General features: G+C 40.5%; 2 protein-coding genes across 2 annotated transcripts in view; one reads left to right on the top strand and one right to left on the bottom strand.

The window, feature by feature from the left end:
- The window catches only part of LOC137780701 (potassium voltage-gated channel subfamily H member 6-like), a 43780-nt gene extending 36035 nt beyond the window's left edge, over window positions 1–7745 (bottom strand). Inside the window, exons 1-2 of the mRNA XM_068568891.1 lie at window positions 7670–7745; window positions 6503–6733 (exon numbers count right to left, since the gene is read on the bottom strand). Coding sequence (XP_068424992.1) covers window positions 6503–6733; window positions 7670–7745 — 307 coding nt within the window. The remainder of the gene's footprint in view (window positions 1–6502; window positions 6734–7669) is intronic.
- A 4742-nt stretch (window positions 7746–12487) lies between these two features.
- On the top strand, window positions 12488–23212 carry fam151a (family with sequence similarity 151 member A). The gene is made up of 12 exons (XM_068571426.1): window positions 12488–12596; window positions 16355–16504; window positions 16624–16773; window positions 16875–17037; window positions 17344–17401; window positions 18730–18819; window positions 19178–19254; window positions 19455–19591; window positions 20189–20359; window positions 21210–21316; window positions 21896–22075; window positions 22751–23212. Exons 2-12 carry the CDS (start codon window positions 16396–16398, stop codon window positions 23015–23017), a joined length of 1509 nt encoding a protein of 502 aa, XP_068427527.1. The 5' UTR covers window positions 12488–12596; window positions 16355–16395; the 3' UTR covers window positions 23018–23212.
- Window positions 23213–23217: the final 5 nt, after the last annotated feature.

Genomic DNA, 23217 nt, shown 5'->3' with positions numbered 1-23217 from the left:
ATAGTCCGTGGACTATGACTGTTGCTCAGATTCCATCAGATATTTCCACGCTGTCTTCCTATTTGTCCTCCTATTGCTCTTTCTTGCCCTCCTCCTCGTCGCCCACGCACTTGTCCTCGTACATTGTTTCTTCTATCAATTCTCAGTCTTTCTCCTTCCCACCTTCAAACCACCTGTTTGCTCTCTAAACTGGCTTATGTTGGTTGTGTCACATCATTTGATACAAGTGAAATCAATTTTGAGTGATTGTGTTTAATCAATGACATGTGTTCTCTATTTGTATTTGATTGTTGACACTTGTGTTTAATAGTATGGATGACATCTGCATTAGAGTGCAGAATGTCTTTTGAGTTTTGCTAAAATGTCTAAGTGAGATCTGCAAATTGTGTTCTACCAAGTTAAATAGTTTAAGGTATTGACAACAGACTGCACAATTAGCTAAATGTTTTTTAGTGTTTTAGTAATTGAGAAAAACTGTAATACGTACTTCTCTATGTGGGGGAAAAAGTTCAACTTTTTACAAAGTAGCATCTCCTCTGTGACTAAATGTTCTTTAGACCACATGAACAGCTCATATTGTATTACACAGAGAACATTCAGTTCACAACATGTGCCCAATGCTTAAATCTGTGTTGATGCATTTTTAGTTTGTGCATGCCACACACAGATATGGTTTGCTGTCTGTCCTCTATATAACAATCATTTGTATTACTTATCCGCCCAATATGTGATCCAAAAGATCCAAACAGCCCTAAGAAGTGAAGCGTACATTTGTAGCGCGCCTTATGATCAATTTGCGCTCACAATCAGCATAACATGAGCATCTGGCTTCCTGAGGCAGCAGTGTATTACACAATCAGCGGCCTTGTCCTTTTGGAGCACTCCGGAAGTAAATAACTGCCGGGATTATGTGCACTAACAACGCTATGTTCAAACAGTGTGGCGTTTCTTTTCAATGGCATAGTTGTAGTGGGGCGGTTGGAGGAGTACTGAGCACATGGCCTTAGTACCGAGTCATGAGCCCCATGGTGCTGAGGTGTGATAATATTAAAGACTAATAAATGATTTAGAGCGCATTGTCCACATAATGAGTGTGCATTAAGGATGTATCCAACTACACTTTTGCTCATGAAACGGATGATAATCTAGGCTCATAATTTAATAATTTAACAGGTTTTTTTTAATTAAATTGTTTTTTACAACACCACTAGTACAAAACACAGATGATCAGTTTGAAATTTGAATCATTAAAATCCCTATTCCTCAGCTATAACAAAACCAACGCCAATGTCATGTTGTGTCTGTCATGGTCCCTGCTGTGCCTCTCTCCTTTTAGTATACCTGCTTTCCCTCGGTGTGTCTTGTTTGTCCCGTGTCTGTGGGTGTGTCTGCCTGCATGTGGCCCTCCCTTCCCTGCTGCCAATTAACCTGCACGCACCCAACCCATTCCCACATCAAGCCACACAGTATATCAAGCCCAGTTCTACCTCCACTCCTTATCAAATCGTCTGCTCACCTCCACGGAATGATTGCAATGGCCACTTTGATTCCCAGCATTCTCATTATGTTTAACCTGTGTTTTCTCCTGCCTTAGTGCCTCAGCTTGCCTTGGAAATCCCTTGGTCACTGTCTTTGTCTACCCAACCTGCCACCAGCCCGCATTGGACACCATCACCATTCACTCACCTTGTCCTCTCGTTGAGTTCAAATGAATATAATTGTGTATCACTCCAGCTCTGTGGGTCTTGCTCTTGGGTCCAGCCTCACACAACTCTAACAGTCTCACACTAGCTGCTACAAAAGAACACAGATCCAGTACACAGGGGGTTGTATACACATCACAGTAATAGAGCCGGGGACTTATCACCACAGACCAACCGAAAACAGGAACTGAAAAAAGGAATTTTGGAATTGCTGATTGTAAAAAATATTAGTAGTGCCGAAAAATAATGTAGCGCTTTTAGTGTTTGAATTATTAATTTAAAAAATGTAGTTATTTCTATTCGAATATGTTAATGTTTTCATCTATATGTTTACTGTCAGGTATGTAGAAGATCATCATTGAGCCAACGCAATGTTAATATTATATTCTGTATGTTGATTTGTAACGAAGGAAGGACAACAGGATCATAAATAGACACACATGCACTAACCTTTTAATGAGCTCTGCATTTTGGCTGTATTTAAGTGCAAAGGGCTACCAGCAGGTGTTATTAATCATAGATGCACAGAAAACACAAGCAGGAACCAGCTGTTTAAAGCAGGAATAACACGCACCAGACGCCTTTAGTATAAACTATAAACTTTTAGTGATGCAGCACATTGTCTCTGATTGACTAATGCCTCTCTCTCTCTCTCTCTCTCTCTCTCTCTCTCTCTCTCTCTCTCTCTCTCTCTCTCTCTCTCTCTCTCTTCTCACACACACACACACACAAACATACAAACAAAGATCACACACAAACACATACAAATATACATATCTCAGAGGAGAGTTTAGATATGACCAACAGATATTCTCAGACATTGAAACCCTCATAAGCTTGAACAACAGCAGTAATATTGATGAACAAGGCCATAACGCCTCATAATGAGGGTAGAGTGCCTGGCTGATTAATTATACATGAAATGGTGGCTGAGAAATGGAGGCTCACAGCAGTAGAGCCAGACTGCAGTGAGCTCTGAGAGTGGACTTCAGGACGGTTATGGGGCGCTTCACAATATGGGATATGGGTTTTGTTTGTAACGTGGTGCGTTTTGATGTCATCATGTTGGCTTTGCTTGTTTTTCCGCATTCAGAGAAAGAGAAATAGTAAGATTAAAAAATGACACAAAACTGAAAAAAGTACCTGGATTTAACCCTCGCATTCGGCCTGCTGCAGTGACGCCCATTTTTACTCTGTGTCATTATTATGTGTTCACAGGTAACAAAGCACGCTTTCGACCACATCCACTCCATTTACACTCATGAGTGTGATCATAGGGCGAGTGTGCATGATAGTTTCACACCGGTACACAGCGCCACAAACGTTGCAGCCACAGACATTATATTACAGCCACAGACGTTACGTTACAGCCACAGACATTATATTACAGCCACAGACGTTACGTTACAGCCACAGACATTATATTACAGCCACAGACGTTATGTTACAGCCACAGACATTACGTCACAGCCATAGACGGTACTTTCCAGCCACAGACGTTACGCTACAACCACAGACGTAACTTTACAGCCACCGACGTTACGCTACAGTCGCAGACGTTATGTTACAGCCACAGACATTACACTACAGCCACAGACGTTACGTTACATCCAAAGACGTTACGCTCCAGCCACAGACATAATTTTACAGCCACAAACGTTATGTTACAGCCACAGACGTTATCTTACAGCCACAGACGTTATCTTACAGCCACAGACGTTATGTTACAGCCACAGACGTTATGTTACAGCCACAGACGTTATGTTACAGCCACAGGCGTTACGTTACTGCCACAGATGTTATGTTACTGCCACAGACGTTATTCCACAGCCACAGGCGTTATAGCCACAGACGTGACGTTGTTACAGTCACAGATGTGACGTTACGTTACAGCCACAGACATTAGAATACAGCCACAGATGTTATGTTACACATACTTTATTCTCCCTTTAGGTCCACACATCATGTGTCTTTGACACATTATACTTACAAAATAAAGGCAAAGTATACTTTACACCATGCTAGTAGTGACTTGTTTTCATCTCAACATGGCTACTGATGATACATCTGCAGCCAACATGTCCTGTTCAAGCCAAACCAACCAGATGGCTGCTACAGAAAAAACAACAACCTTAAAACAAATGTTGCCACATTTCTAACCTGTATAACTATTAAATGGTTGATACACATTTTTACAGGATTAGCTTTTTGGTTTCTTATGGATATGCAACCAAAAAAGAAAAGAACGAAATTGGGAGATCAACTGGGGGAAGAATAATCTATATATTCAAATACATCAGCATTCCTTGAAAAATATCTCTTGCGGCCTAATTTCAGCGCATGACAGTATCCATTCCTAATTCCTCATCTTTCACTTGTGAGGAGCAGCAGATCCTCCCATCGTCATGATGACCCTGGCAGTCTAAGTACATTAAGTCAGTGCTGTGAAGGTCCCCTTTACACATTACTGAACTATAATAATGAAGACCCAAGAGGATGTTGTATGAATGCACGCCAAAAAAATGCGAACAGAGTTCTCATTATGCTCAGCAGAGAACACAATATTTCAGTGTTTATGTGCCGGGATGTCCACAGCTGTGGGCGCATGTTAGCAGATCAACGTTTGGCTTTAAAACCCTTCGGATTTAATTAAAAAAGATGCTGAAAAGGAATTATTGTTTGCAGGACAATGACTATCAGTTCACTGTTCTGAAATCTGTCTCAATAATTATTATCTACACCAGCTTATGTATGTGTGTTTCATTCTTAGAATCGAGACTGTAAATGCAGTAAATTTTATATAACAATTTATATAATGTATTTCCAAAGGGAAAGAAAAGATGTAAATCAATCCAGACTTGAGAAAAAATATGGAATTAACAAAACAGGGTGATAATATAGGATGATTTTATTAATAACAAAAGATCTTTAAAGGGTATCTGTTTGTCCATTTATTTAAAATGAATGCAAGGGATATTTATCTCTCATCTTCCCTTCACTTTTAGATGAAATTATATATAACATAATTAACATAATTATATCCATAGGATGCTAATAATCGGCATCATTCTATTCTCTTTCTTGTAATAGAAAATATTCTAAAAATACAGCAAAGTCTGAGGTGCTGAAGAAAATCATTATTTACTTTTAAGCTAAAGTTCTGTGTCAGCAGCCTAAGCTGCTCCTGAATCAGTAATCTTTCTGCCCAACAATATCCTCAGTCTGTCTGCAGGCAAAAGCAATAAATCTGTCAATTGTTAAAATATGATGAAAATACAATAACAGAGGTGAATGTCAGAAACTGCTGAAATGACATATTCAATATTAATAAGGACTCTCCATGCTGCAGACAGAACTGTAAAGTTATTCCGCAAAAAAATCAGACTCAGGGTCCAGTCTCCCTACCTGGCTAACTGAGTTAGCCGGATACTTTTCAGGATAAGATTATGTCAGGCTTTTCAGTTTTAAGAAGCAAGTTTGGCAAAATCAACATAGCAACACATCGATAAATTCATTCATCATTGTTGAAGGAGTGATATTAGTTATATTAAAGAGAGATCTTCCAGATCACCAAGATCTGTTCTCACGCCATGATGACTTCCTGTACGAGCTCACTTCATGATGACTTCCTTTACGACGTCACATCACGATGACTTCCTGTCTGAGCTCTTTTTTGCGAGTGGTACATGTTTGTACAGTGTTGGCGATGCAGAGAATATTGTGAAAGCCGCTGCATGTCGTGCTGTTCGTAACGTTTATTTAGCGGTTAAGAAACTTCTGGATTTGTTTATTGCATTCCCTGGCCTCTTTCCAGTACTCCCACCTCTGAAGTCTTAAGGCTGATTTATACTCGGGTTTTACGAAGAGACGCAAGCACGCAAGACACGCATGGCCGACCTTGCGTGGTTAAATCGGCCATTTTTCGTGTTTGCGTGCGTCACCCCAAATTTCTGACTATCCGTCAAAGCAACGCGAGCCGTACGCAGCCCGGAAGGCTGTGATTGGTCCGCTAACCACATCCTTTCTGTCTCTCATTTCCGGTTTCATAGCATAATACCGCTGTTTTTAAAAGCCATAGCAGAAACACGAACAATGGATCCCGTTGAAGAACGTTTGGCTGAAGAGGTCCACAAATATGAGCATTTATAAAACCCGTCTGACGGAGTATAAGGACACGCAGATGGAGGTGAATTCCTGGAGGAAGATATCGGTGAACGTCGGTGTGCAGGTCGATTAAACGGTCGTTGCGTTCTGGAGTATGGAAATCGCAGGTGAACTAAAATCAAAACGAGTCCGTCAATCCGACTACGTGGCCAGCCGGAGTTGGAGTTGCAGAAGTATAATTCAGCCTTTAGGTCCTTCCCCTGTCTTGATCATATCAGCCCTCTTTTTGTTTGTAAAATCTAAAGGATATGACACTGACAAGCTGTTCAATACACATATTGTATTGACTCGCCATTCTGAATAATGTCTTAGTGCTTAGTTTTTGACTCCCATGTCCTCTTAATGGCTGGTTGCAACTACATGGAGGTTGAAAGCATATAATTATATGACAGTGTTATTAGTACACGACATTATTATTATTGTAGAACATGATGATGGTGAACTCATGATAAGAGTCCACCCCCCCCCCCCCTCCCCACCCCTCACCCCTCCGCCGTTCCACAAAGCTGTAAACCTAGGGAAAACACTGGGTTTGGTTTGTAAGAGTGGTTCTTAGAAAGCTGAAGCAGCAACAGCACAAGCCTGCAGGCCTCCTGCCCAGCAGCTATCAAACAGACCAGGTGACAGCATCTTACCATCTTTGGTGTAGAGGGAAATCTCCACCTTCCTCTCCTCTGCTCCAAGCAGTGCTTTCGCCATCTGGGCCACCGCGGGTCTCTTGGTGTACGGTCCGTACAGGAAGCTGCAGGTGCAGGGCTTCTGCATGATCTCCGCCCGAGTGTAACCACACATCCCACAGAAGGCGTCATTACAGAAGATGATGGCACAGTTCTCCACCTGTGCGTTGGCGATGATAAACTTCCGATCTGTGGAGGAAGAGAAAGAAAGAGAAGAGGGGAGAGATCAGGAGGACACAAACTCACAGCACACACAAATACACATGTGATACGACTGACATTTTTGGACTTTAAAAAAATGCCCGCTAACAGTCTCAGTGTGTGGAACAGCAAGACACACAAAGCTGCTGCGCTGTGACCGATTCATATTCACCAAACCCCGATAGGCGAGCCAGACATTTGGTTGACTCATGCCGGACCGGTCCAAGCCGACCCTTTGGCACTTCATAACTTCACTGAGTTGTGGAAAGCACAGAAATAAAGCACTAGAAGAAAACATCAAAACATCCCCATGAAACCGCTACAGTGGCTCTCTGTCATTAGCATTTAAGCTAATCATTCATTGACTCTATTTTACACACAAACACACAAAGAATCACAACGTAACACCAAATGAATTGTTACCAGTTTCATGACAGACTTTGAGTCCTGGCTCTGGCTCTCAGGCCAGAGCTCCTCTTTGTCGGCAAAGTCATGAAACCAACTCGAAATAAGACATCAAACCTAATGCCAAATATAGGTTCAGCCTAGATGCTGTGTACACAACGGTTCCCTTGTCTGGTATCCTCACCGCTGCCCTGACATCCTGTAACCAGGGTAATGTCAGTAAACATGTGGATTAGCAAGCTAAAACAGTGAGAAGATGTAACAACGTAATGCTGCACATTTCAGTTGGATTTAAAACAGGATATGTTTTTTTAAATAAATTTGGAGAGAAATGTAAGTATCCCCACATGACTATTATCACAGTCATATCATTTAGTCTGCAGTTCAAACACACCTGCTTTTATCCTTCTGTCTGAATACTCTATTAAACAAAGCAAAAAAGAAAAGACACTCTTTGGATCCCAGTAACTCCTCCAGGATCTGCAGCTGCTTTTTGAGGGTTCGGACATCTCTACTTACTCTGTCCCTCGAATTTGCGGATGATGGTGTCCAGGAAGGTGTTCTGAGGCGCCACATGGCCCCGTCTCACCGGCATGACAGGACCAGGTAATGACCCTCCTGGGCTCTGATTGGCTGATCCCGAGCTGCTCCGGTCTGTTAAACCTCTTCCACAAACTGTCCCAACTGTCTGTCCACTCAGACTGCTTTACCGCATCCTCTCCTCTCCTCTTTCTCCCTCTCTCCTTCTCTCGCACGCTCTCCATCCTGACCGCACAGGCCCGCCCATAATCTGGTTGCTTGCCTCTGATTGGTCCAGGAAACAGGTGTAACGAAATGCTGTTACTGCTTCTTCTGATACTACTACTAATACTACTACTACTACAATACTAATACTAGCCAAGACTTTATACACAGCAGAATACCATATAGTTCATCTCCATAATATCATCTACAAGGTTAAGTACAATAACAAAATCTATAACTATGTTGCCAAAGTAAGACAAATACTTAAATCACCTTTCAGTCAAAAGGGGAAATGTTTGTGTGTTTCTTCTTCCAGACCTTTTATTTCTAGTCTAACAGGACATCTGTTCATCCTGTAGAACCAGTAGAGATCATTGACAGAGATGGTGGAAGGTGTTTTTTGTTTAAAGATAGTTTCACTACAGTCTTCCTATGCATTGTGTGTGAACAGGTGAGTGTTGAAGGGTTAAGACACAAAGATGTCTCTGTGTGGTGTGCTGCCTAGTTTCTAATGAAGGGGGCTTCTTACTCACACACACAGTGACATCTACTGGACGAATGTGGTAACGACAGTTTGTGTGCCGCACATGGTGAAATATCTGGTTTATTTTGGGTTTATATAAAGTATAAAGGAAAAAGAAAACCCATAGATAAAAAGTTCTGTTTTATTTAGTGTGTGTGTGTGTGTGTGTGTGTGTGTGTGTGTGTGTGTGTGTGTGTGTGTGTGTCATACCCATTAGACCTACACATTCTCTGTTCTAGGTGGTTTTCACAGTCATAAATCCACATTTCTTTATATTAAGTTAACTTTTTCTTACATCCAAGACGAAGTGAAACAAGAGTCTTAACAGGAAGCGTTGTGGACCAGTTTGTCTCCTCTCTTCACATGTACGTGCTATTGATTCTGATGTCCAACAACACAGGTTTACTACAGCAACAATTCTTTACTTTAAACATCAAAGTTCATATGAGTAGAAGTCAAAGAGATGGAGAGAGATGATGGAGGGAGATATGGAGAGAGCTGAGGGAGGGAGCGATGGAGAGAGCTGAAGGAGGCAGAGATGGCGAGAGCTGAATGAGGGAGAGATGGAGAGACAAGAGAGATGAAGGAGGGAGAGATGAGAGAAGATGTAGAAAAGAGGTGGCCGTGCTACAAACAGGATGAATTAAAGAGAGAAAAAAGTACTGAGATAATACACACTAATGGTGATGGTGATATTAACACTTCTTACCAAAATTATGAAATATGTGTGTTTCATGGTTTGAACATGGCTCAACAGGACATCCACTGTTTTAAATCAGCCGTAAACCTAGAAAGGTCAAAGCTGACGTAACGTTGATGGGTTTGGACTCATCGATGTCATAAGATTCAAATAAAAAAAGACGGTCAACGCTCTAGGGCCATGGGATAAGCTTGTGAAACTAAAGTACATTCATGCAGTTATCAACCACTTTGACATATTTATTTTATATAGCACAAAATCAGAAATTACAAATTATCCTCAGAGGCCTTTACAATCTGTACACATAAGACATCCCTGTCCCGGGACCTCACATTGGATCAGAAAAAACTCCCAAAAAACAAGGAGAACCCTTTAAGCAGTAGAAAAAGGAAAGAACCCTTCAGGAGAGCAACGGGGGAAGATCCCTCTCCCCGGATGAACAAAAGCAATAGATGTCATGTGACCAGAATGAACAAGGTAACAGAATTACAGCATATTACATGAATATGACAGCAATTATTCATATTCAGCAACGATGGATGTAATATAATTATAATGATGATAAAATCAGCAATGTTATTCACAATGCTTATTGAAATGCAAATAACATAACAATATCAGCGGTGCTGATCCTTCAGGTAAGGAAAAGAGGTGGAGAATTTAAAATGGAGTCATCATTCAGTATTTAGAACCCTGGTGAAGGAGGAAGAGATGGAGAGAGGTAAAGGATGGGGGTGGGGGGGGGGGGGCAGTTGGTGGCTCCACACCGGACACAAGATATGTGTTGTTCCCATCTTTAAATAACATCCCTTCAAATTTCATGACACAATTTTGTTCAATCAACCAAAGAAGCCTCGAAGACATTATACAACATCTGAAAACATCCTCTTCCTGCTTAGATATTCTACCAACATACATTTTCAAAAAATATTTCACATTGCATGACCACAGATCTTTTACAGATTGTAAACACATCTCTTTTCTCAGGTGTCTTCCCACAAGCCTATAAAACTGCTGTTATTAAACCACTCCTGAAGAAGGCTAGTTTAGACCTTGAAATAAAGAAAAGCTATAGGCCAATATCAAACCTCCCATTTTTCCAGCTTTCATCAGCACCACAGTACTGAAACTGCTCTTGTTGAGTTTTTCAACAACATCCACTTAAATACAGACGGTAGCAGAACTTCAGTCTTAGTGTTACTGGATCTCAGTGCTGCATTCGACACGGTTGATCATGACATACTACTAGACAGACTGAAAGTCTGGGTAAGACTTTGGCGCAGCACTTAACTGGTTTGAAGTAATTGTTTTTGGTCCCAAAGAAGAATGATTGAAAGTGAGTGCTCAGCTTCAATCTCTGATGTTAAAAACTTCAAACCAAGCCCAAAATCTAGATGTCGTTATGGTTTCAGACCTCAACCTTGACAGTCATATCAAAACAATTACAAAATCAGCCTACTATCACCTGAAGAATATGTCAAGGGTTAGAGGACTTATGTCTCAACAGGATCTGGAGAAACTTGTCCATGCATTTATCTTCAGTAGACTGGACTATTGTAATGGTGTGTTCACTGGTCTCTGTAAAAGGTAAATCAGAAAGCTGCAGCTGATTCAGAACGCTGCAGCCAGAGTCCTCCCTAAGACCAGGAAAGTGGATCACATCACTTCAGTTCTGAGGTCTTTGCACTGGCTTCCTGTTCAACAAAGAATTCACTTTAAAATCCTGCTGCTAGTTTATAAAGCACTGAAAGCTTCAGGACCTTCGTATGTTTGTGATCTGCTGCTATGAATTAGACCCCTCAGGTGGTCTGGGGCTGGTCTACCTTAGGAACCATCCCGACCCCTTCGGTGGTCTGGGATTGGCCTACCTTGAGTCAAAGTTAAAGAACTGTTTAAGAAAGGGTCAAATACAATTTCAATACAAATACAATTTCAACACAACTAAATAAGAGCACAGACCTTTTTGACCACCTAAATTCTATTGGAGGCTCCGCCAGTTGATTCAGTTTTTAGAATAAGAGAGTAACAGTTGTAGGAACCATTATATTCATTTATAAAAACAGGTCATAGCACTATCACTTTTAAAACTGTACAGCTACACCTAGCAGATTCATATAATACTATATGAGACGGGTGTTACATAAATAAACACAATGTATACAAAATGATGTATATCCAATAATATAATTTATATTTAATAGTATATATACATACATACAAAAGTATGTCTGTCATGATGACAGACATACCTTTGGTGTTATGTAAGGTTGTAAATGGATGATATTCATTCTAATTAGCACAAAATTTAAAGTGGTATGCTTCAAGTTCAAATTGATAATTTGTTCGATAATGATTTTAAGCAATTGTTTTCATCCAACATTCCAATAAAAATCCACTTAAAATATTGATAAAAAGGATCCTGTAACATTGTAACTAAACTTTATTACCTTTAAAGCTAAATATTGTTTTAATTAGTCAGTAACGTCCCGCTTGGCCTGGCTCAAACTAACTTCTATCCTCATCGTAAACACTACTGCTTTTTAGGAATATTAACCATAATGATAAGATACATATTTCTATCTAAATGTTAAAGGCAGTATAATCATGAAAGCTATGCGTCAGGGGTAGACCGGGTCTGTGCAGTTTTTCATTGTTTTTTATTTGTGTTCTGTCCTTTGCAATACAGAAGCTCTTCTCAAGCCTCGAGATGTAAATTCAAGGTTTCCATTCAAGTTATGATATAATGTTTGTCTTTATGGACCTGTTAATACTCTTGCAATTATTTAGATTTTTCTTTTGAACATGTGTGAACCTGAAGGGAAGAAAAACTTCCTTATATTATAATTAATTGTGTTCATAATGGACATGTGATTTTTATTGAAGAAATATTCGATTTAAAAGGACATATTCTGCCCTGCTGCCAGGCTGCAGGTGGCAGCTTCACATGGAGCAGGATAGTGAGAGAGTGTAAAGAGTATGTGCCCTGTATCAGTGAACACATTGTAAACTCTGCTCGGTAGATAAGACTCATTTCAGTGACTCCCATCTGTCACTGTGTTGTTCTGCGGACAGACAACACTTTGGAATTGTGAAGTGAGTAGAGAGCAGACTGGGACAGAGACAGGGCAACCAGAGAGAAGACCGGACTGACAGAGGCATGGGAGAAAGGCAAGAGACACACAAACTTAATGTGGTCCTGTAATTAACCCAATTTTTTTTAAAGAAAGGCTGTGTGGGTTGTGTCATTGAGGTAACAATGAAGGATATTTATTGCATCGAAAAGCGTCTGATAGTTTCTTTTATGTTTTGCTGCAGGGTGAGACCGCAGCTCAACCGCCAAGGTGTGGGCTCCGGACTGAAGACAGACCTTTATCTGGGCTGTCTAACCAAACAACAGCTGATCATAATATCTGTGGCTGTTGGACTCGTCATCCTTGTGATTATCATTACTGTCACAGCCGTGCTCACGACCAAGTCAGGTACATACACGCCGTCATATATGAATGATATATGATTCATATATACATATATATGAATCGTATAAAGTATATGAACCATATATATGATTGAATGAAGCGTTTAGTCATGGCCGGCTTGCTGGTCTCAGGGCCACCTTGCTGATCTCAGGGCCGGCTTGCTGGTCTCAGCAAGTGCTCCCACTGAAGCTGTGCACACAATATCACATAATAACTTTATTATTAATTGATCCAAAGTTGTATTTGATAAGAGCGGTCAAAGTTCTTGTGATAAGGCAAGGCGAGTTTATTTTATAACACATTTCAACAACAAGGTGATTCAAAGTGCTTCAAATGAAACCATTAAAAGCGTCAAAAAATAATTAAGATTTAAACAGTTAAGAAAACATTGAAACAGTCAAAAAGCAAAATAAATAAAAGTTGCAGCGCAGTTTCAGAAATAAAATGCAAAAATAGAGTCTGGTTCAATTAAAGGTAACAGCAAGCAGAAAATCTGGACTTAAAGGAGCTGAGGTTCTCAGAGGGTCTTTAAGGGTCTCAGCAGACCTGCAGCTTTCAGGAACCTTGTTCCAGATATGTGGAGCAGAAAAGCTGAATGCAGCTTCTCAGTGTTTAGTTCTGACTCTTGGAACAGAAAGTAGACCAGTCCCAGACCACCTGAGGGGTCTCATGGTTCATAAGGTAGACCAGTTTCAGACCACCTGAGGGGTCTGATGGTTCATAAGGTAGACACAATTACACACCATTACAGTAGTCAAGTCTACTGAAGATAAAGGGACGGACAAGTTTCTCCAGATCCTGTTGAGACATAAGTCCTCTAACCGTTGATATATACTTCAGGTGATAGTAAGCTGATTTTGTAATTGTCTTGATACGGCTGTCAAGGTTAAGGTCTGAATCCATAACTCTACTTAGATTTCGGGCTTGGTTTGAGGTTTTTAACATCAGTGATTAAAGCTGAGCACTGACTTTCAATCGTTCTTCCTTGGGACCTAAAACAATAACTTCTGTTGTATCTTTATTTAATTGAAGAAAATTCTGGCACATTCAGATGTTGATTTCTATAATGCATTTAGCCAGCCCTTGTATGGGATTATAGTCCTTTTGGGATTATAATTGGGATTATGATAACACACTTTGTTGTTTTTCATAATCTGAGCCATTGGAAGCATGTAGATGTTGAACAGAAGAGGCCCAATTTGAGACATGGGGATCACCACAAGTCATCATAGTCAGCTCTGATGTGTAATTGGCTACCAACACAAAGTATTGTCCGTCCTTCAAGTAGGATTCAAACCAGTTAAGTGCTTCACCAAAGTCCTACCAAGACTTTCAGTCTGTCTAGTCGTATGTCGTGATCAACCGTGTCGAATGCAGCACTGAGATCCAGTAACACTAAGACTGAAGTTCTGCTACTGTCTGCGTTTAAGTGGATGTCAATGAAAACCTTAACAAGAGCAGTTTCAGTACTATGCTGCTGACGAAAGCCGGACTGGAAGACATCAAAACTGTTATTTTTCGGCCAAGAAGTGGCTCAGCTGTTGAAAAAACACTTTTTCTATTATTTGATTTAAAAATGGGAGGTTTGATATTGGCCTGTAGCTTTTCAATATGTTGGGGTCTTCAGGAGTGGTTTATTAACTGCAGTTTTTAAGGCTTGTGGGAAGATACCTAAGAGAAGAGATGTGTTTACAATCTGTAAAAGATCAGTGGTCATGCAGTGTGAAATATTTTTGAAAACTTGTGTTGGTAGAATATCTAAGCAGCAAGAGGATGGTTTTCAGTTGTATTATGTGTTTTTGACTTCTTTGATTGATTGATTGAAAGTGTCATGATATTTGAATGGATGTTATTTAAAGATGGGAACAACACATATCCTGTGGTTGTTGTGGAGCCACCGTCTGTTTGGATAATTTTCTGAATTTTGTCAGCAAAAAAAGGAGGCAATTGATTGCATGCCCAGGTGGATTGGCGCATAGCAGTTATTGACACTGGAGGGTTTGTTAGCCTGTTGACGGTAGCAAAGAAGGCGCATGTATTGTTATTGTTTTTGGTTATGATGTCAGAGAAGGACTGCCTTGCATTTCTAAGTTCCAAATAACGCGCACTATTTATTTTATTGGGTTATTTTTGCACCATACGTATATGCAACAGATAGTTTGTGCTTACTTTAACAGGCAGATAGCTGAACCCCATCTGATGTGTTATTTGAATATTTTAATGGCCTTTACCATTAGGCTCTGATCACTGAGCCCATGTCCTCGGGGAATTTTGAGAATTGCCAACCTAGTGGGTGTATGTAATTTAGAAATCAGTTGTGTTATATGTATCATATGTATACAGCTGTTTTATTGTATGGCATTCCCAGAGAGCAGCAGTATTGACTCACATGTCACATTCATGTTTTAGGCCGGGTATATTGGGTATATTTTAGGCTGATTCCACGCTTCCCGCCCACTGCCAGCTCGTGCACCTCTTAGTGTATGTGTCTGCCCACTAAGAGCTCATGCACCTCTAGGTTCATGTGTCCCGCCCTCTTACTGCATGTGCCCCGCCCTCTCAGTGCATGTGTCCTACCCACTGAAAGCTCATGCACCTCTTAGCGCATGTGTCCCGCTGTTAGAAAAATGAACTCGCCACCTCGGAGTAAAATCATTAACACAAGTATATTTGTTCTTCGAAGAAGGAGCAGAAACAGAGACACAACGTGTTACTTTACTAATTGCATATTCTAGTCTGCTTCACGATCTCTCAAAGGACCACCTCTTAAATACACATTATGAACCACTAACAGAAACCCTCATGACGCCTTCAGCCTAATCGTGAACCATTCCACCGTCATCACATGGAGTGGTTTTGCAAGAAATGGTCATATGATAACAAAGGAACCGCACGTTCTTTCAGATAGAAACCTAGAAACCTACAGATTCCCCGGTCTCATTGCTGTCAGGAGACCTGCCAAGTTCGTGTGTAAGATTAAACAGAGACAGCTCAACGAGAAGTCTGAATATAACAGTGAAACAGTAACTGATTAAGAGTGAACAAGCTTTCTTCCAACACCCGCCCTCTCAGTGCATGTGTCCCACCCTCTGAGTGTGGGCCCTTGTGACAGTCGCCGCTGATAGCGCCATCCCTACAGCGTAGTTCTGGAAGTGTAGCACTCTCTTGGGGATTTTTTTTTATTAAGCACTATTTGTATGCTTTTGAATGCATCGTATCTACATTTAGTAGTATGTCCTGATCATTGAATGTTATAATATGTTTATGAAGTGTGATTGTATTATATTTTGAAATATTGTAGTTAGTTATTTGTATAAACAGAATCCTTCACAACGACAACTAGAGTTGAAACATATTCATGAAATGTCCACTAAGTACATTTACTCAAGTACTGTACTTTAATACTTGTACTTGAGTGTTTCTATTTAATGCAACTTTCCTTCTCTACTAAACTTTTACTTTTTACTCCATTACATCAGATGCCTTTGGTTACTTTACACATTCCGATTTAGACAATTTACTTCAACATTTATTTAAATGAACATTGTTATAATAATAATAATAATAATAATAATAATAATAATAATAATAATAATAATAACCTACTATATATTATTGTGCAAAATGTGTTAGCCTCACCCTAACCCTAAGCCGAAAAGAAAAAAGATATACAACCCTCTTCATCTCCTCCTTTTTGTATGAATAATATAAAGTCTTATGTTTGTACATGTGCGCCTGTGTTTGTCGTGCCATCCAATCAGGTTCCTCAGTTCCTCTTCCCTCCTTTTCTACTGGTGGAGACATGCTGGACTTCCTGGTTCAATCGGGTGATATCAGCAAACCTGACGGTTTATTAGCTACCTGGTTTCACAGAGCTAATAGCAAAAAGGAAATGAACAACGCTCTTACAAGTAAACTCACTTACACACACACAAACACATTACATTAGTTGTTGATGGTGTTGTTTGTCCCTGAGGTTTACCTACTGTACTACTGATACACAAGTATTCCCCCTCTGTCTTTCCCTCAGGTGATGCTATGATCCTGGAGTCTGATGTCACTCTGGAGGGTTATGGAACACCTGCTGAAAAGCCAATTCCCATCATGGCCCACCCTCCTGCCATCTATAGTGACAACACTCTTGACCAATGGTTGGATGCCGTGCTGGCCTCTAGAAAAGGTACGGTAGAGCAGGATAGGTGTGTCTTTCTTTGTACGTCTGGGTCCATCTAACAGTCTTAATAGGAAACACAGGTTTTAATGTTCTGTGTCTCCCTTCAGGCATAAAATTAGATTTTAAGAATCTCGACACAGTGGGTTTGTCATTGGACTTGCTGGTTCAAAAGAACAGCAGCAGAAGAATACACAGACCTGTGTGGCTCAACGCAGACATCCTCCAAGGTCCCAACGTACCAGACTTCGTGCCTCCAGTCAATGGAACCAGGTGAAAAGGCTTGAGCTTTATGTGTTTTGTGCATCAGTTCTTTGCTATACACAAGCTTGTATTGTATATGTATTATTGCCTTATGGTAAATTAGAAGCACAGTATCAACAGAGATGGGCTTGAGATTTGAGAAGATACAATCAGATCTGAAAAAATGCCACAGCAAAAATAAAGCATGATGGAAGATGCAAGAAAAGGTAGAATATAACTTAAAATAAAGATGTTAGTATATTGTATAGATACATAAAAACAACTCACTGCCCCATCATTACAGACATGTCCTCTCTTTTCATCCTTCCTTTCCAGATTTCTACAGCTGATTCAAGAGAAGTTTCCAGATGTGACCATGTCTCTGGGATGGAAGGTATTTCTATTCACCAACTGATTAGGAACACGTTATAGTACTTGTACACTACTCTTTAGGGTAGGTTCTAAACAAGCTTGGAATGTCAGTCAGATGGTCTTTGGTCCAAAGATAAGTCCAAGATAGCAAGAATGCAGAATTTTTTATAACTATTGAGGTCATGAGTCCTACATGCATCTACCTCTGCAAGAAGTGTGAGGCTAAGATGCATTTAGCTCTATGCACTGTTGCTCCTAGCCTCAGCATGCTAACATGCTACCATTGTGATGTTTAGCAAGGATAAAGGTTACGTTGTTGACCATTTTAGTCTAGGGTGTTAGCATGTTACCATTTACTAAAATGACTAAACAAAAAGTGCAGCTGAGGCTGATGGCAATGTTATTACATTTGCATGTTTTGGGGCATAAACCAAAATATCGGACAGAATGAAATTTTGACCAGATGATGAAAAGTCAGAGGATCACCAAAGTTGTTACAATTCATTCTGAGGGCAACATAAATGTCTGTATATCAATGAAAATCCATCTGATTATGAAGAGGTTTGACTAAAATCCAACATGTCAGTACATTACTGTGGCTGCTGTATTTCTGTTGAATTCAATTCAGTTTATTTTGTATAGCCCAAAATCACAAATACAAGATTGGCCTCGGAGGGCTTTACAATCTGTACACATGACATCCGTGTCCCAGGACCTCACATCAGATCAGGAAAAATCTCCCCAAATAAAGATAGTAAAAAGGGTAAAAAACCTTAGCGAGAGCAACAGAGGAGGATCCCTCTCCCCGGATGGACAGAAGCAATAGATGTCATGTGACCAGAATGAGCAACGTAACAGAGTTAAAGCACATTACATGAATATGACAAAAACTATTTATATAATGAGTAGGCATGGACCACAATCCAAATAGCCACAGTCTATGCACACTATTGAATAGTTGAACATTTAAAGAACATCTACAGTTTATACCCATTAAGATTTCCTGTATTCAGGGATTTAATGCTCTCCAGAGGATGAACCAGTTCTGATGTAGATAGTCCTTCCATTTTAGCACTCAGACAAGACATTTTTCTGAGGTGGCGGTCTGAATCCTTTGCAAGGAGCTGATCTCTGTCCATCACACTGTAGTATGGCCCGCTCTCTCAAGGTCTCAACTGTACTGTCTATATTTGCGCCATGGAGCCAGGCATTGCATTCTTTAAGCGTAGCAATGCTCTTATTCCATTTCCAGTGAGGATTCCATTGAATATTACTGTCCATGGTACTGTTAGCTCAGCCTTTAGTCCTGTTTTAGTCTAGGTTCAGCTGACATTGCATTATTTCTGACAGGTAGCCTATGCTCCACCATTGTTTGTGGAAACTTACACCAGGCCCATGGTAGAAGACATGTACAATATGATCAAAGATGTCCCCCAAAAGGTAAGCTGAAATAATTGGAGAAATTATATGGAATTACTGGAAATGTGTCTGATTTAGTCTTAGACCCTTGTATAGTAAGTCACACTGAGATCCCCATGCCCACAAGAAAGACGGCAAAAATCAATAAAAATGGGTTAGCCACTTGGCTGCTAACTAGCTCGCTCAGTTGCTAACTACTTGCTACCACAGTTAATGTATTTGTATCAACTCCTCTCTCACAACTGACTTTAATCCTGTTGTTTGATATATTGACTTAAATACAATGCTGCATTTTAATCATGACTCACCAGATCCTTTAGCTGGAAACAGAGCTTTGAAATCTGCAATAAAACACAAAGAATGTTTTTTGTGTCTTCAGGTAACATTCCCAGTCCATGCCCTGTTGGTTCGCAGTGGCTGGCAGCACATCAGCTGGCTCCTCAGCCAGTCACCACGGTAACACCGCCAACCTCCAGCTGTATTATACAATGAGGGAAACTAAATCTAAATCATTAAGTGATAAGAATGACCCGCCCCTGTGTCCATCAAAACAAGCCTTCAAGTGATAATTCATGAAATGTGACACTGGATGTGTGATACGGAGACTGTTTTTGTGATTTGGTTTTAAGGTTACATTACATTACATTTCATTTCAGGTTCAGTCTGACTTTGTGGCAGGGAGCAAATGACCCAACAATCAGTGACTTGCTGTTCGTTCGTGAGAACTGCCACCCGATCAGAGTCTACTATGATATCTATGAGCCGACGCTGTCTGCATTCCATCTGGCTGCAAGTAAGAAACAGTTTACATGGAAAGTCACACAGTTATTTTTCTTACAAATATAAATCAATAAACTGGACATATTATGTGTGCAACATTTAATTTACAATTTAGTATTTGTATTGCTGAATACCTATAAAAAAGGACTCCTATATGCAATACATTTGAGCCTTAACTAACGATAAACCAAAAAGTAAAGGGACACAGCTGACACCAGACAACCTTGTGCAAATAAGCTAAACATTCATTGTGAATCAAAATTGTGGAGAGAGAAAAGACTGAATTGGTTCTCAAATTCCAGAGGCAGGGTTTTTAATTGCTCATCTGACCTTTTCTCTCTGGATCACATGACTGACAGACTGATAGGACAGAGGTCTGGTCACTTTCATTCAGGCTGGATTATTTATCTCGTAGTCTGGATGTTCAAGTTCCAACATTGGATCTTCTATCAATTTGAGCAACTATATTTCTTTACTGGACTTAATTTTTTAGATGAAAAATCAAATAATTAAGGTTTTGCATATTGGACACTTGTATCAAGCCTACATTTAAATCTAAGGTTAGAAATGACATGCTATTTACTTTTTGCTGTATTCCTTCGGTTTACAGAGCAGCAGGGCCTTCTGAGGAGATTCTATCCTGGAGGAGACCTGATGGACTTCCTCTATCCAACTCACAACTCAGACAATGACTTCCTGTTCTCAGTCAGCCAACGCAACAGTCTGGCTGTCCGTTGGTTTAGAGTCACTGATCGGACCTCCCTGTTGGCTCAGCTTTCAGGTAAAAAACCAACACTTTGCTGTAGACATTCACTTTCATCGATGAAATAAATTGAAATTAACTTTAAACGCTTTGAAGAGCCAGATGCGTGAGATTTGGAAAAAAAAAAAAGCACAGCAACACAAACACTTCTGAAAGTTACCTCTCGTCATGTAGCGTAACGTGACATGATGTAACATAGGTAAATACAATATTAAACACAGTTTGGGGTCATTGACCTGCATGGAAAACATCTGACGTGCCCATTTCATCCTCTTATGATGACTATGATGTGTGGTCATTTAGCCTTAAGATTCACTCAATGAACCAATAAGTAAAAACAAAGATTTATGGATTTCCAGCGTTGGTAAGAGTCTTTATTGGTTGACCTCTCTATCAGATCTTGTGACGTCCTTCTCCAGAAAAGATGAAGCAAGTCGAATAGTCGGATGGGACTAAAATGATTGGTTGTGATTGGTTGTTCCTGGAAACATGACATGATGCTGCAGCTGTGGTGTTCCAAAACTTGACTTATTCAATCTTGGCAGCTTTCTACTTTGACAACAAGATATTTGAGGGTAACAAAAAGCTACAATTTAATGATGGTAAATAAAGCTAGTGTTTGGAGTCGGGATGTCTCAGATGCCCTTACATTATCCAATTAAACCTCCCAGCTCTTAATGCTCTGTTTCCATGCCTGTAAATAGCCCCAAAGTGTGTTTGATATACAAAGTAGCAACCTTTTATGGAGTGGTTGACACTCTTTATACTTCCTCCGTGAGTTCAGTCAAGACATCTTGTATTGTCAGTGTGACCCTGTTAGTCTTTTAACCCTGGTCATCTTTACTGTTCATATCATCCCTGTGTCTAGATAAGGCCGGTGGTATGTTGGTGGTCCATGTGACCTCTGACAGGAGCCCACCTGGTGTTCCCCTGGTGGAGGGTTCTGGCCAGAGCTCAGTGGCCTTCACACTGCAGGTACAAGAAGAATTCTCCTTCTGTTGTGTCTTTTAAAGGAAATGAGACTGAGACATTTCAGTTGGGTCATAATGACGGACGAACATCTGAGTGTAAAGTACGTCACTCTGGGCACTCTTAGATCGCCAATATAGAAAAAAAAAAGGTGGCCGCTGTGGAAATGACACATTGCTCTGAAGACATCAGAATCCATCATGGATCCTTCAGAGGAAAGAAACAAGCTATGAAGCTGTTAAAAATACAGATTTCTTCAACTTATGTAGAAATCTGGCGGGGTGGCGGGGCCTTCTCCATTACTCCCGACTTTCAAAACAGCACTTCAAACTCATATATTTAAATCTGTTTTAAGTATGTTATGTCTCTTACTGTAATGTCCTCGCTCTTGTTTGTATTGTTGTTGCTTCTGTTGTCTATTGTTAACATGTCACGGGTCTTCAGTACCCTGTAAAGCACTAATAAAGCAAATGCATTATTATTATTTCTATCATCCTAGTTGTAGAGTTGTGCAGCTCTTTTTTGTTTTTTGTGTTCTATAAATAGCATAAGCATAATAAGGGTTGTTATGTGTGGTGTGTGCAGGACGTCCTGCAGCTGCTGGGGCACAGCGCTGATGCCCGCTGGGGCGTCCTCCTGCGGGTGCACACCTGGGAACTTCTGGAAGCTTCTCTCAGCCTGCTGCACTCGGCCTACAGCAGAGAGAGGCTCTACAGGCCGGTTTGGGTCCACATGGAGGGTCTGCAGGGCGCCAACGACACTGCAGTATGTCACTTCCTGTCTGGACCCACCTAGATTTCTGATACACTTTTATACTGTGTTTCAGTCTAATTTTTCTAGTAGTTTTTTTCCTAAGAAAAAGAGTGTTCAATAACAAAACTAATAAAAAGCTGTTATTAGTGTCTGAAATGATGGTGGGAGTCTGATATTATGTAGTTTTCTAGTATATTTCTGTTTATTACTGTATTGACTGATTGTATGGTTAATATTATTATTGTTATTCTTATTATATAATTATCAATTAATTTTATGGGAAAATCAAAAGGCAGACTTTTGTATTCATCAGAGGTTCTTATGTCCCCGTGTTTCCCATAATCAACAGCATTGTTGTGTAGGATTGGAGTGAGTTGGATAGGTCTACAACGGGACCAGCTGGACCTGAACACTAGTCATCTTCAGGAACACTTAGTTCTGTTGCTTTTGTTCAGAACATTTGTCTTTGTATTATTTTATGTATGTACATCATGATAATGTTACTAAGTTGATGCAGGTGTGACTTTTAGTGTGATGGACTCAAAAGTCTGCTGATGATGCGAATAAGGACTTTTTACTGCAGTTAAATGGAACCCAATGGCTAATAACACAATCTAAGAACTATTTTACTGCACAGAGGACATGTACATATACATGTAGTGATGATCCGTCTCCTCTCCCTTCCAGGAGTTTGTCTCCACAGTGGAGAGGCTGTTCCCATACGTTACCCTGGTCCTGACAGAGCCAGATGTCCCAGAGCCGGGCTGGTCTCAGAGGGTGGCTCTCCATGTGAGCGCAGCATCACTACCGATGGGACAGGAGGCTCTTCGCTCTCTGCTGGATGGATATGACCTCCTAGTGGAGGAGGACACAAGGAGAGTCTTCACAGGACTCATGAGCAGGCGTGCAGGGATAGCAAACACAAACCTGTATGTGATATCTGATCAGCCCTAATGGAGGGGTGTTGAGCCCAAAGGGAACCTTCTGTAGTCTTTGAACTGGAGCCGCTCTACGGGCTGTAATGTAAGGCCACGCAGGTCCACGAGGCGGCTTCTGTTGCCACTGACGAGCTCGGGCTGCTATTAGAAGAGAGTGACAGAGTGTATCACATAGCGTGCTCAGCGTTTTCTCAATTGTCATGGCTAAATATTTCA

Source organism: Clinocottus analis, unplaced genomic scaffold, assembly GCF_023055335.1.
Source record: "Clinocottus analis isolate CAN_PGR_092001 unplaced genomic scaffold, fCliAna1.0.p SCAF_11, whole genome shotgun sequence".
In the NCBI taxonomy this organism is placed as follows: Eukaryota; Metazoa; Chordata; class Actinopteri; order Perciformes; family Cottidae; genus Clinocottus; species Clinocottus analis.
Note: the sequence above shows the minus strand (reverse complement) of the source record. Positions and strands in the feature narration are given on the sequence as shown.